This window comes from Lathamus discolor, chromosome 1, assembly GCF_037157495.1.
Source record: "Lathamus discolor isolate bLatDis1 chromosome 1, bLatDis1.hap1, whole genome shotgun sequence".
NCBI classification, from domain to species: domain Eukaryota; kingdom Metazoa; phylum Chordata; class Aves; order Psittaciformes; family Psittacidae; genus Lathamus; species Lathamus discolor.
The window spans coordinates 127,851,375-127,865,031 of record NC_088884.1 but is presented as its reverse complement, the minus strand read 5'-3'; the positions used below and the strand labels follow the sequence as shown (position 1 = coordinate 127,865,031).

Here is a 13,657-nt window from a genome sequence, read left to right as displayed (position 1 = left end):
AAAGCAAGTAAGAACTGCTCAGTGCAATTTTCTGTTCTGCAGTTTTATAGTTGGGTTTTTTTTGTACAATGCAGGGGGGGTTGGAACTAGATGATCTTAAGGACTTTCCCAACCCTAACTATTCTGTGATTCTATGCTTTCATTTGTAGAAATGTTAAGAAACAGAAAGACTCAGGCAGATACCTATTACCTTTGTATGTATCAGGAAATAAAAAGCTTACCTCCAGTTATAAACATTCCAGGTGCACTAGAAACCCAGGCTAAACACTGAACAGATGCTGCTGCACTGGGAAAATGAAAAGTTGTGATACAGGACAGAGATTCAGAATCAACTAGTCGAATGCCATTCTGTAAATTAGCAACAAGAAGGTAGTCGGTTGACAAAGGGTCCCACTCCAGTGCTGTAACTGGATCCTCTTCATCTGTTCCTTCAAGAGACTCTGGTCTTAAGATATGTTTCTGATTTTTAGAACCTTTAAGGGCACAAGAAAACAGATTATTTCAACATGAAATCAACTATATTTACAAGGTTTGCAAACACCATTTTTATCTCTCCCTGAACTTTTTAGTAGCCTACTCTACTGTATGCACCCATGAAACTAATGAAGCTGTTTTGCAATATTTGACTTTCAGTAGTTCTGGCTCCATCAGAAAATAGAAACAGCTATAATATAATTTTTACCTAAAACCCCATAATTTTATACTAAAAAAATGTATGTTAAATCATACACATTGCCCTGCCCTAATGATTTCCATGTGTAAAGGCCTGCAGCACAGCCTAAAACACAAGACTTTTGAGTAGAAGTAAATCTGCATACCTCAGTAAATGCAGACAAAATAAACACAGCATGAACTAGAAAAAAGAATGTGGCAGTCAAAAAAGTGTTCATGAACAACTGCGTTTAGATTTTTTCTTCCTCAAAACTATGTGTGCAATTATGAAGTGCTCACAGATTCTGAAGCCAGAACATGCCATTAAATATCTCGCTTGACACCTGCCTGAAAGAAAACTATTTCACTTGATGATGCATGTTATCAAGAACTACAGTTTTTCACATCATGTTTATTTCCCTTGTTTTATTTTATTTTATTTTTCGGGGAGCTGAGTCTTAGTTTTATGAGACAATGCACAGTCTAAATGAGTAATCAACAACACAGATCTGTGGTTCTGAAGTTGTGATCTTGTATTAAAAAAACCCAAACCAACACAATTTTGTACCCATTTTCTAGAAAAAAGGAATTGACTTCTTCAATTATTCAATTTTTAATATAATTTTCAATTTTAATAATGAAGAATACAATTAATTTGCCATATTATGATAAATGCTAAGACCTACCTATATTTCTTAATGACTGATGTAGAACAAAGCCTCTTCTGACACATACTTAAAAAAAAAACCTGAAAAGTTTCTGTTCCCTAGGGAACATTTTTAACACTAAAATAACTTTCATTATGATTTTCTAGGGAAAAAAGCCCTCCACATATGTTTGTATATAAGAAAAATGCAGAAGTGCAGTTGTCTCTTTTGAAGTATCAAGAATAACAACAGGAATAACATCAGAAATATTATAACTGCTTTAAATTTGCAAAAATTTTGGGGATTCTCACATTTTTAACCATTTCCCCTTGCTTACATTTCAGCTAAGACTTTTTTGTTGACTAAAAAAATCAATATTCAAATGAAAACTAAGAACTAAAAATAAGGCAGAACGGTCATTTTCCAGTTAGTTTTACAAGAACCAAAAGACAAAAAAATCCTTGAGTGTTCAAAGCCTGTCATGTTCAAACACTTCAGTCCCAAGAAAGCACAATCAGCTGCTGAGAGAGTATGGATATCTAGGAGCTATTCAGTTTTACCTGTTTGTCACAAAAGATTCCAGAAGTAAAGCTCATAGAAACCCTGTTATATTTTATTTTCCATTAAAAGAAGACATCAGCACTATGAATCATGCAACTGAGTCACAGTGTGCTTATTTTAAGAACAAATGGAGGTAAACTAATCAACAGCATTTGGCTCTATATGACTGCACTGTATTTCTTTAAAAATAGGGTACTAATCTCAAATTCTTGCATACTTTTTATTCACACTAAATGTTCTGCTACATTAACGGACAGTCTGGAGTTAATAAAAAGAAAAGCCATGAGAAAAACCTTAGTAGATAAGAATAATGAGAAAAAAAAAATAAAAAAATTATGTAGCCTGCTAATTATGCAGCAGTGACTCACACTTTTACAGAGAGACTAGAGTCAATCACACTGAACTTTGAAGCTATTAAGAGGAACTTGTGTATGTTCAGGTTCTCTCAAGACAGTGTTCTGTAGGATTTCCTACAAAAGGACTGAAACCTTTAAAAGTAAGGAATAAGTTGGGTTTTTTTTTTTTTAATTTATTTCACTTAGTGATAAACTAGATTCTGGTCTGGTGACAAGTCATTTTATACATTCTGACATGAGGTAGGTGAGGGCTGAGCTTTGGTCTCAAAGCAAAACATTAGCTTTCTACTCCGTATTGAATAGCATCAATTCTTTGCCTCCCCCCCCTTTTTTTTTTTTTAATAGAGGGCCTATACTCATACTCTTGATACCACTTTCTTCTATGTATTGCTATTTTTTAAAAGCTATCAATTACAAAAGTCAGGTGAATTTTGACTATAAATTGCAAACTAGAAATCTGTAGTTGATAAAATAGATAACATTCAGATATAATTGAAAACATAGCCTTATCCAAGTTAAGACACATATTAAAGTTGTTTATAAAATAGTAACCATAGTAATTGTACTTACACTTTATTATCGTGATACAATCTATTTTTAATAATACCTATTTTTGAAACATATTTTAATGAATTTATCTGTCCGTCAAACTTTTCACAGTATGTTCTTAAACACATCTATGTTTTTAGCTAAAAGAATTCTTTGTTTTTTTTTCTAATAGTGTAAAGAAAGCATATTAAATGAAAAGTAAGATTGCTCCGTATTCTTTCAAAGTAACAGCCTAAGCAAAAGATTCAAGTCAGTCCATTGAGAACAAACTTGCTAGGAAATATAGCTCAGTAGAAGATCACGGCTGTTATCATTCCCTAATAAAACAGTTTATTGTACTTGTGAAAAACTGGATTGTACAAAAGGAGAAAATGCTCTGTGCTCTTTATCTAAGAAAATATATTTTTGTGATATGGAAGGATACTATGAACCAAGAGCAAGTTTTATGTACATACACACATTACAAAGCCTAAATGAAAAAGTGCAGAATTACAGATATATACCAAATATTTTACCGTATCAGTTTTTACCTGGCTGAAAAATAGATAGGCTTCCATCAGTATGTCCAAATACTACTTTTCCTTTTTTCTTTGGATGCCATCTGAACAGACTGATGTCGGACAAAAAACTATGTGCTTCTCTATGTACAGTTACCCCGCTGTCAGGTCCTGAGATAGTCCAAATGTACAATGGACCTCTGTGGGACACAAATGCAACTGCATCGCCTGCATTCCAGCACCAGCTAAGTGACGCAGGAATTCCTGAAACATACAGGTAAACCTTATGAGAAGCACAATATGATATTCAGTGCATTACTGCTTGATCCCGTACCAGCAATTGTCTTGAAAAGCCACAGAAATGCTACATAAATACTACATAAAAATGATTAGACTGAAATTTAGACAACCGTGTGAACATCTTATGGTGTAAAAGTAATCTATACATATCCTTAGGCAGGAAATACAATTATTTCCCAAATTATTTTAATATTACTTTTATGGGCTGTATTTTATGATACCTATTACTATACTGATACCTATACTATTAGTGCGCCAAATAAAAATTAAACATATGAAAAAGTATAGGCCTGATGCTGTAAACAATACTTTCATTCATACACAATTCCATTCACCTTTCTTTTACTGTAAGCTGTTTTCTACTAAGCTGGTAAAATATTGAAAACTTTAGAATATCTATTTTTGCAAAACACAATGAAATTTAATTCAGAGATAAATACAATAGAGGCACATATTTGTGAAAAATTGGAAAGCTAACTTTGCAATCAAAGGGTTCTCTTGATAGCTTCCTTCTGGATCTATGACAGTTCTAATTCAGTTGCCTAACAACTGACCGTATGCGTTTCAGTTTAAGGATTTCAACCTTAATATCTCCAACCCTCATTATCCTCATAATTTATAATGTGTGTCTGAGGGAATAAATGATGGTAAGACAAACTCTCCAAGCTGAAAATTCAAAACTGTTTGCATTTAGACACTTAAACGTGGCAAAACCTGACACAATATTCCTTTCAGAATAGATCAAATGACTGAGTTTTATTTTCCCACTTATTCATTTTGCAGAATATGTAAGACATACAAGAGTTTTCAGAGGTATACTAAGCATTCTGAAAAGAACAGAGCAGGGGATTCTGAAGTGTCTTAGATCCTGAGACCCTGTTCTTGGGTTGCACCTATTTTCCAAGAATGCAAATGTAGGATGTAAGGACACCTGACAGAGATTGACTTCAGGAACACAAAACCAGGTACTGGTTTTGACTAAAGGGAATAATCAAACTGGGCAGGGAAATGGGACAGACACAAACTTTTAACCCCCTAGACTTCTCTTACAATCTCCAAATCAACAGCTACAAGTTCTGGGAGAAGATGCAGGTAGACAAGCATCAGTGTATTTAAACAAAAAAATGTTTTTCAAATTATCTGATAATTTACCTAGAATAATTTAACTTGAATCTGTTGAAGAATCATAGAATCAATTAGCTTGGAAAAGACCTTTAAGATCAAGCCCAATCATCACCCTAGGACTGCCAAGACCGCCACTAAACTAAATCACTGACGGCCTCATCTACACATTTTCCTGAACACTAGCAGGGACAGTGATGCCATCACTTCCCTGGGCAGCCTGTTCCAATACTTGTTTACCCTCTGTGTGAAGAAATTTTTCCTAATATCCAGTCTAAACCTCCCCTGGTGCAACTTGAGGCCGTTACCTTTTGTCCTATCGCTTGTTACGTGGGAGAAGAGACCAACCCCCACCTCACTACAACCTCCTGTCAGGTAGTTGTAGAGAGCAGTAAGGTACCCACCCGAACCTTCTCTTCTCCAGAATAAACAACCCCAGTTCCCTCAGCTGTTCCTCATAAGATTTGTGCTCCAGACCCTTCACCAGCTTTGTTGCACTTCTCTGGACCTGCTCCAGCACCTCAATGTGTTTCTTGTAGTGAGGGGTCCAGAACTGAACACAGCATTTGAGGTGCAGCTTCACCAATGCTGAGTACAAGAAGATGATCACTTCCCTGGACCTGCTGGCTATGCTGTTTCTGATACAGGGCAGGATGCCACTGGCCTTCTAGGCTGCCTGGGAACAAAATAGCTCATGTTCAGCCATTAGCTTTGTCCTTTAGTAATGTTTCCCAATGAATTCTGCCAACCAGCATCCTAAACAGGCCAAAGTCAGTCTTCCTCAAGGCCAAGGTGGAGGTTTTGCTGACCTTTTTACTCATTTCTCCAATGACTGAAAATTGAATTATTTTATGATCACTTTGCCGAAGATGGGCTCCAACCATCACATCACCAACCAGTCCTTCTCAGTTTGCAAACAGCAGATCTAGCCAGGCATCTCCCCTAGTTGGCTCACTAACCAGCTGTGTTAGGAATTTATCTTCCACACCTTCCAAGAACCTCCTGGATTGCTTCTTCTCTGCTGTGTTGTACTTCCATCAGACATCTAGTAGGTTGAAGTCCCCCAGGAGAACAAGGGCAAAAGATCATGAAACTTCTCCTAGTTGTTTGGAGAACACTTTATCTGTAACTTCATTTTGGTTGGGTGGTCTAGAATAGACTCCTATCAGGATATCTGCTTGGTTAGCCTTCCCCCTAATCTTCACCCACAGACATTCAGCCTTCTCACTCAAAACATTGAGTTCAAGACAGTTGATGCACTCCTTGACATACAATGCAAACCCATCACCTCTTTTTCCTTGCCTATCCCTTCTGAAGAGCCTGTAGTCACCCACTGGAGCTCTCCAATTATGTGAATCATTCCACCACATTTCTATGATGGCAATTATGTCATGGTTTCCCTGCTGAACAGTGGCTTCCAACTCCTCCTGTTTGTTGCCCACGTATTGGCACAAATACATTTAAGTTGTCCTGTGGATCTGGACTCCAACGGCAGCATGCTACCCCATGGCTCATTTCTAGCAAGCCTGGTGTTATCCCCTTCCCGCTTTGAACTTAGTTTAAAGTCCTTTCTATAAGCCCTGCTAGCTCATGGGCTATAATCCTTTTGCCCTTTGGAACAGGTGTACCCCATCTGCCGCCAGCAGGCCTGGTGCCATGTACACTGTCCCACGGTCAAAAACCCCCAAAATTCTGGTGCTGACACCAGTCATGAAGCCAGGAATTAATTAATGAGATTTTTCTGATGCAATCATTGCCATTGATTGTGACTGGCAGGAGTCCTTCTTGAGTCCCCTCAGGTTTCTTGAAGAGATTTCCTCATTGCCAACCTGGAAGACTAGTAAAGGATAGTAGTTGCAGGGACATATCAGACGAATGAGTTTTTTTGGTCAAGTACCTTATCCTGTCCCCAGGGTGGCAGCAGACAACCCTGTGAGTCTGGTCAGGTCAGCATATGGGGCCCTCTGCTTGCCTTAGAGTCACCAATCACAACCATTCCTGTTTTTTTTTTTTTTTTTTTTTGTAGTAGAGCTGGTTGTAATACAAAGTGTTTACCAACTCTTCTGTGGGAACTCTTCTGACCTGGATGGTCCCTTCTCATCATCTTCCTCACTTTCCTGATCCTGAAGTACAAGAACCTTGGATCTGTTATAAAGGGATACTTGGAAAGTGACACGAGCTGGGGGATAATATGCCATCTACTCTGAAGAGTAACCTGTTTCCAAACACCCCTGTCTCTTAGGTCCCCTAAATCTGCCTGATGGCAAGATAGAGGATCCTGAAGTTTTTTGGTTTGGGTGTCTGGCGTGCTTCCATCAAGGATGTTAGAGTGTGGGTCTGCCAGTCAATCTCCTCCTCAGATTTTCTTATGCTCCTTAGCCGTTCCACCTCTTCCCATAGCTCTGCCACCATGCAGAGCAAATCATCAACCTCTTGACATCTTACACAGTCACAATCTAACGTAGCCAACAGGCTTTGTCACTCACTACAGCCAGATGCCTGGACAGCTACATGTTTATGAGGGACCTCTGTCTGGATCGTCATGTCCTTCCTCGCCAGCAGAGAGAAATTAATTTTCTTTCCTTTCTGTTTAGAGGATGCCATTCTAGAGGACTTTCCAGATGACCACTGGCTGAGCTTACCTCTGAAACCTGCTGGACTACTGGACCCTTTCTACTCAGCCTATCTGCTCACCCTAGGCTACATTTTATTTGCTTTCACTTCTGCAAAGTTATCATTAAAACACAAAAGGTTTAAAACTTATACACATTTTTATACAGTGATGGATTATTTTTTTTCAGCTCAAAAAGAAATCAATTGCGAACAGACAGACTAAGGACAACATGGGCCCTCTTCGGAAGCTATCAGGAGAACTGGCTACCCTGGATTTTGAGAAGGCTAAGGTTCCTAATGACTTCTTTGCCTCTTCACTGGCAAATGCTCTGACCACACCACCCAAGTCTTGGAAGGCAGATGCAGGGACTGTGAGAATGAAGATCTTGGGCCCACTGTAGGAGAGGATCTGATAGAGACCATCTCAAGAACCTGAACATGCACAGGTCCATGGGACCTGATGAAATCCATCCACGGGTCCTGAAAGAACTGGCAAATGAAGTTGCTAAGACACTGTCCATTACATTTGAAAAACCATGGAAGTCAGGTGACATTCCCGATGACTGGAAAAAGGGAAATATAACCCCCATTTTCAAGAAGGGGAAAATGGAAGACCCGGGGAATTACAGACCAGTCAGTCTCACCTCTGTGCCTGGGAAAATCTTGGAGCGGATTCTCCTGGAAGGCATGCTAAGGAACATGAAAAACAATAAGGTACTTGGTGACAGCCAGCATGGCTTCACTAAGGGAAAATCCTGCCTGACCAATTTGGTGGCCTTCTATGACGGGGCTACAGAACTGATGGACAGGGGTAGAGCAGTTTATGTCATCTACCTGGACTTGTGCAAAGCGTTTGACACTGTCCCACACAACATCCTTGTCTCTAAATTGGAGAGATATCAATTTGCTAGGTGGACCACTCGGTGCATAAAGAACTGGCTGATGGCTGCACACAAAGAATTGTGGTCAATGGCTCAATGTCCAGCTGGAGACCAGGAAGGAGTGGCGTCCCTCAGGGACTGGTGTTGGGACTGGTCTTGTTCAACATCTTTGTCGCTGATATGGACAGTGGGATTGAGTATTGTGCACAGTTCTGGTGTCCACAACATAAAAAGGACATGGAACTGCTGGAACAAGTGCAGAGGAGGGCCACGAGCATGATCAGGGGACTGGAGCACCTCCCATATGAAGACAGGCTGAGAAAGTTGGGGCTGTTCAGCCTGGAGAAGAGAAGGCTGCGTGGAGACCTCACAGCAGCCTTTCAGTATCTGAAGGGGGGCTATAGGGATGCTGGGGATGGACTATTCATTAGCAACTGTAGTGACAGGAAAAGGGGTAATGAGTTAACACTTAAACAGGGGAAGTTCAGATAGGATATAAGAAGTTCTATACTGTAAGGGTGGTGAGGCACTGGAATGGGTTGCCCAGGGAAGTTGTGAATGCTCCATCCCTGGCCGTTTTCGAGGCCAAGTCGGACAGAGCCTTGGGTGACATGGTTTAGTGTGAGGTGTCCCTGCCCATGGCAGGGGGGTTGGAACTAGATGATCTTAAGGTCCTTTCCAACCCTAACTATTCTATGATTCTATGGCATAATAAAGGTCAGGGTTCTGGTTAGACTTAGGGTTCAGAGAGCCACAAAGCACACAGGTCCAGAGACATTGGGGCTGATAAAGGCATGCCAAGATGAGCACGGGACTGCGCCAATATTGTTCTTTACAAAATTTTCTCATTTCGAACACCCATGGTGCTGAAGACATGAGCCTGAATATTACGGTATCTTAAAGTTTAGGGTTAGGGTTAGGGATCAGAGAGCCACAAAGCCCACAGGTCCAGACACATTGGGTCTGCAAAAGGCATGGCAAGATTAGTACAGCACTGCATCAACATTGCTCCTTACATAACTTGCTCATGAGCAACACCCATGGTGGTGGACACATGAGCCTCAGTATTACGGAGTCATCAATTTTAGGGTTAGGGTTAGGGTTCAGAGAGCCACAAAGCCCACACATCCAGAGATTTTGGGGCTGCAAAAGGCATGCCAAGATGAATACGGCACTCCACCAACATTGCTCCTTACATACCTTGCTCATGAGCAGCACCCATGGTGCTGGAGACGTGAGCCTCACAGTTATGGTGTAATATAGGTCAGGATTTTGGTTACACTTAGGGTTCAGAGAGCCACAAAGCATACAGGTCCAGACACATTGGGGCTGCAAAATGCGTACCAAGATGAATATCCCACTGCAACAACATTGCTCTTTACACATCTGTCTCACCTGGAACACCCATGAAGATGAAGCTGTGAGCCTCAGTGTTGGAGTATCACAAAGTTTAGGATTAGGGTTAGGGTTCAGAGAGACACAATGCCCACAGGTCCAGAAACACTGTGGCTGCAAAAGGTGTGCCAAGATGAGAACAGCACTGTGCCAACATTGATCCTTACAAACTTTTCTCATCAGGAGCAACTACAGTGCTGAAGACATAAGCTTGAATATTATGGTATCATAAAGTTTAGGGTTAGTTTTAGGGTTCAGAGATCCACAAAGCATACAGGTCCTGAAACACTGTGGCTGTAGAAGGCACGCGAAGATGCGTATGGCATTGCACCAACTCTTATCCTTACATATTTTTCTCACCTGAAACACCCATGGTGTTAAAGACTTGAGCCTGAATATTATGGTCTCATTAAGTTTAGGGTTAGGTTTCAGAGAGCCACAAAGCCCACATGTCCAGAGACACTGGGGCTACAAAAGGCATGCCAAGATGAGTACGGCACTGTGCCAACATTGCTCCTTACATGTCTTGCCCATGAGGAACATCCCAGGCAGTGGAGACATGAGGCTCAGTGTTATGGTGTCATCAAGTTTATGGTTAGGGTTAGGGTTCAGAGAGTCAAAAAGCTCACAGGTCCAGATTCACTGCGGCTGCAAAAGTTATGCCAAGATGAGTACGGCACGGCACCAACATAGCTCCTTACATACTTTGCTCATGAAGAACACCCATGGTGCTGGAGATGTGAGCTTCACAATTATGGTGTAATATAGGTCAGGGGTTTGGTTACCCTTAGGGTTCAGAAAGCCACAAAGCCTACAGGTCCAGACACACTGGGGCTGCAAAATGCATACCAAGATGAATATCCCACTGCAACAACATTGCTCTTTACACATCTGTCTCACCTGGAACACCCATGATGATGAAGCCGTGAGCCTCAGTATTGTGGTATCATAAAGTTTAGGGTTAGGGTTAGGGTTCAGAGAGACAAAAACCCACAGGTCCAGAAACACTGTGGTGGCAAAAGGCGTGCCAAGATGAGTACAGCACTGCGCCAACTTTGATCCTTACAAGATTTTCTCATCAGGAACACCTATGGTGCTTAAGACATAAGCCTGAATATTATGGTATCATAAAGTTTAGGGTTAGTGTTAGGGTTCAGAGATCCACAAAACATACAGGTCCAGAAACACTGTGGCTACAAAAGGTATGCCAAGATGCATACGACACTGCACCAGCATTGCTCCTTACATAACTTGCTCATGAGAAACACCTATTGTTGTGGAGACATGAGCCTCAGTCTTACAGTGTCATCAATTTTAGGGTTAGGGTTAGGGTTCAGAGAGACAAAAGCCCATAGGTCCAGAAACACTGTGGTGGCAAAAGGCGTGCCAAGATGAGTACGGCACTGTGCCAACTTTGATCCTTACAAACTTTTCTCATCAGGAGCATCTATGGTGCTGAAGACATGAGCCTGAATATTATGGTTTCATAAAGTTTAGAGTTAGGGCTATGGTTCAGAGCCAAAAAGCCCACAGGTTCAGAAACATTGGGGCTGCAAAAGGCATGCCAAGATGTGTATGGCACTGCACCAACATTGCTTCTTATATATTGCTCATGAGAAACACCCATTGTGGTGGAGACATGAGCCTCAGTGTTATGCTGTCATCAAGTTTAGGGTTAGGGCTATGGTTCAGAGTCAAAAAGCCCACATGATCAGAGACACTGTGCCTGCAAAAGGCATACAAAGATGCGTATCCATGGTGCTGAAGACATGAGCCTGAATATTATGGTGTCATCAAGTTTAGGGTTAGTGTTTGGGTTCAGAGAGCCACAAAGCCCACATGTTCAAGATACTGGGGCTGCAAAAGGCATGCCAAGATGAGTACGGCACTGTGCCAAAATTGCTCCTTACATACCTTGCTCATGAAGAACACCCATGGTGGTGGAGACATAAGCCTTAGTATTACGATTTTTAAAGAGATTCAGAGGAGCCCTGCAGAGAAGGACTTGGGGGTGCTGGTTGATGAGAAAATGAACATGTGCCAGCAGTGTGCACTTGCAGCCCAAGAAGCCAACAGCATCCTGGGTTGCATTAAAAGGAGCGTGACCAGCAGGTTGAAGGAGGTGATCCTGCCCCTCTACTCTGCTCTCGTGAGACCTCACTTGGAGTATTGTGTGCAGTTCTGGTGTCCACAACATAAAAAGGACATGGAACTGCTGGAACAAGTGCAGAGGAGGGCCACGAGGATGATCAGGGGACTGGAGCACCTCCCATATGAAGATAGGCTGAGAAAGTTGGGGCTGTTCAGCCTGGAGAAGAGAAGGCTGCGTGGAGACCTCACAGCAGCCTTTCAGTACCTGAAGGGGGGCTATAGGGATGCTGGGGATGGACTATTCATTAGCAACTGTAGTGACAGGAAAAGGGGTAATGGGTTCAAACTTAAATAACGGAAGTTTAGATTGGATATATGGAAGAAATTCTTTCCTGTTAGGGTGGTGAGACACTGGAATGGGTTGCCCAGGGAAGTTGTGAATGCTCCATCCCTGGTGGTGTTCAAAGCCAGGTTGGAGAGAGCCTTGGGTGATACGGTTTAGTGTGAGGTGTCCCTGTTCATGTCAGGGGGGGTTGGAACTAGATGAGCTTAAGTTCTTTTCCCACCCTAACTATTCTATGATTCTATGATTCTGTGTTTCTATGGCAATTGAAAAGCAAATTCTTTAGTCAAGTATTTTAGAAAAAAGAGTAACTTCTTTCTTTACCAGTCACTAGATGTTTCAGAGCAATTTACTCAAACTCACTATCCTCTAAGATGAGGTGCAACTAATCTGACAAAAATATTGTGTTATGCAAGTGTTAAACCTCTCTACCAAATTCTTGGTGTTTACTCTGTATCAAGAATTTCTGATACCTGTGAATGAAAATTCTGTACAGATCAAATAGATCTTCATGTCTGAAATACCTTTTATATCGTCCAGCTTGGCCACAACTTTCTGTTCAGTCACATTCCAAATAATCACTAAACTATCTGCACTGGCACTTGCAAATATGTCAGGATTGTGGGGACTCCAAGATATGGCTGTGATTGTCTTCTTATGCTCAGACATAATTGCCCGGAGCTTGAATTCATTGTATCGGTGATCCAGCTAAACAAAAAGTAAAATTCACTTTAGAAAGACAAGCTTTGTAAACACACTTTAAGTAGTGTTTGGCTGGAGACCAGTTCATATAACAGTATTAGACTTACATATGAATTTATAGTGGATTTAACAGTTGTCAGTACCTGATATCGCAATAAATCAAATTTTCATATATATGATTTGGAGAGAAAAGTTGTATAGGGCAGGGCTATATTCAATTAGCCCTACCATTATTAACATAGTCTATCCTCTTGTCACTTATAAAATATTATATCCCATTAATAACTGCACACAAATACAATCCTAAAATGCTTTATTTATAGGCATGATTAAAATCATTTAGTTATCTGCAACATGTTAAACAGGATAGAGTATGAAAAAACAATTTGGAAAGGGTATCTTGAATGGAAGATTGAACTTTACATAGACATCTTCTCAGTAGCAATCATACTTCCAAAAGCGGTGTAGAAACATTTATCAAAAGGGTTCAAAGTGAAATAGACAACAACGTAAAAATGCAGTCTGTTAAATAAAAATCTTACCTGATAAATATAAATAGCAAGGGTAGCACAGTAGGCAAATCTGTCCCCACTAGCAGCACATACATCCTTGTTCCATGGCTGACATCCAGCAGCTAGAAGTCCCACTTGTCTAACCTGTGACATTTTTGCCTTTAAAACAGAAATTCATTAGACTGTAAGATGAGAGAATGTTAAAGAACAGAGTAATACATTTTTGTTCCCATAAATTATGTGTACATATGTACCTTAAAAATATAGCTAGCCTTTAAGTTTTAACAGCAACATCTTGTTTATGAGGTACAAATGACTGTATCCAAAATAAAGCCAAGTAGATGTTCACAGGCTTCAGTGCTACCCAAGAGAGGGATTTTAATACCCTTCAGAGGAATCCATTTGAGAGTAAGAAAAAAAGGGGGTGGGGGGCACAA

At 40.8% G+C, this 13,657-nt stretch overlaps 1 protein-coding gene across 5 annotated transcripts in view; it reads right to left on the bottom strand.

Moving 5' to 3' along the window:
- Positions 1–13,657, bottom strand: part of WDR17 (WD repeat domain 17) — a 62,754-nt gene that overhangs the window by 30,953 nt on the left and 18,144 nt on the right. For all 5 annotated transcript variants that reach the window (XM_065694871.1, XM_065694855.1, XM_065694879.1 and 2 more), the window contains 4 exons: positions 13,251–13,379; positions 12,531–12,714; positions 3,295–3,525; positions 222–473 (listed from right to left, as the gene is read on the bottom strand). In XM_065694871.1, coding sequence (XP_065550943.1) covers positions 222–473; positions 3,295–3,525; positions 12,531–12,714; positions 13,251–13,373 — 790 coding nt within the window. In that variant the 5' untranslated portion in view covers positions 13,374–13,379. The remainder of the gene's footprint in view (positions 1–221; positions 474–3,294; positions 3,526–12,530; positions 12,715–13,250; positions 13,380–13,657) is intronic.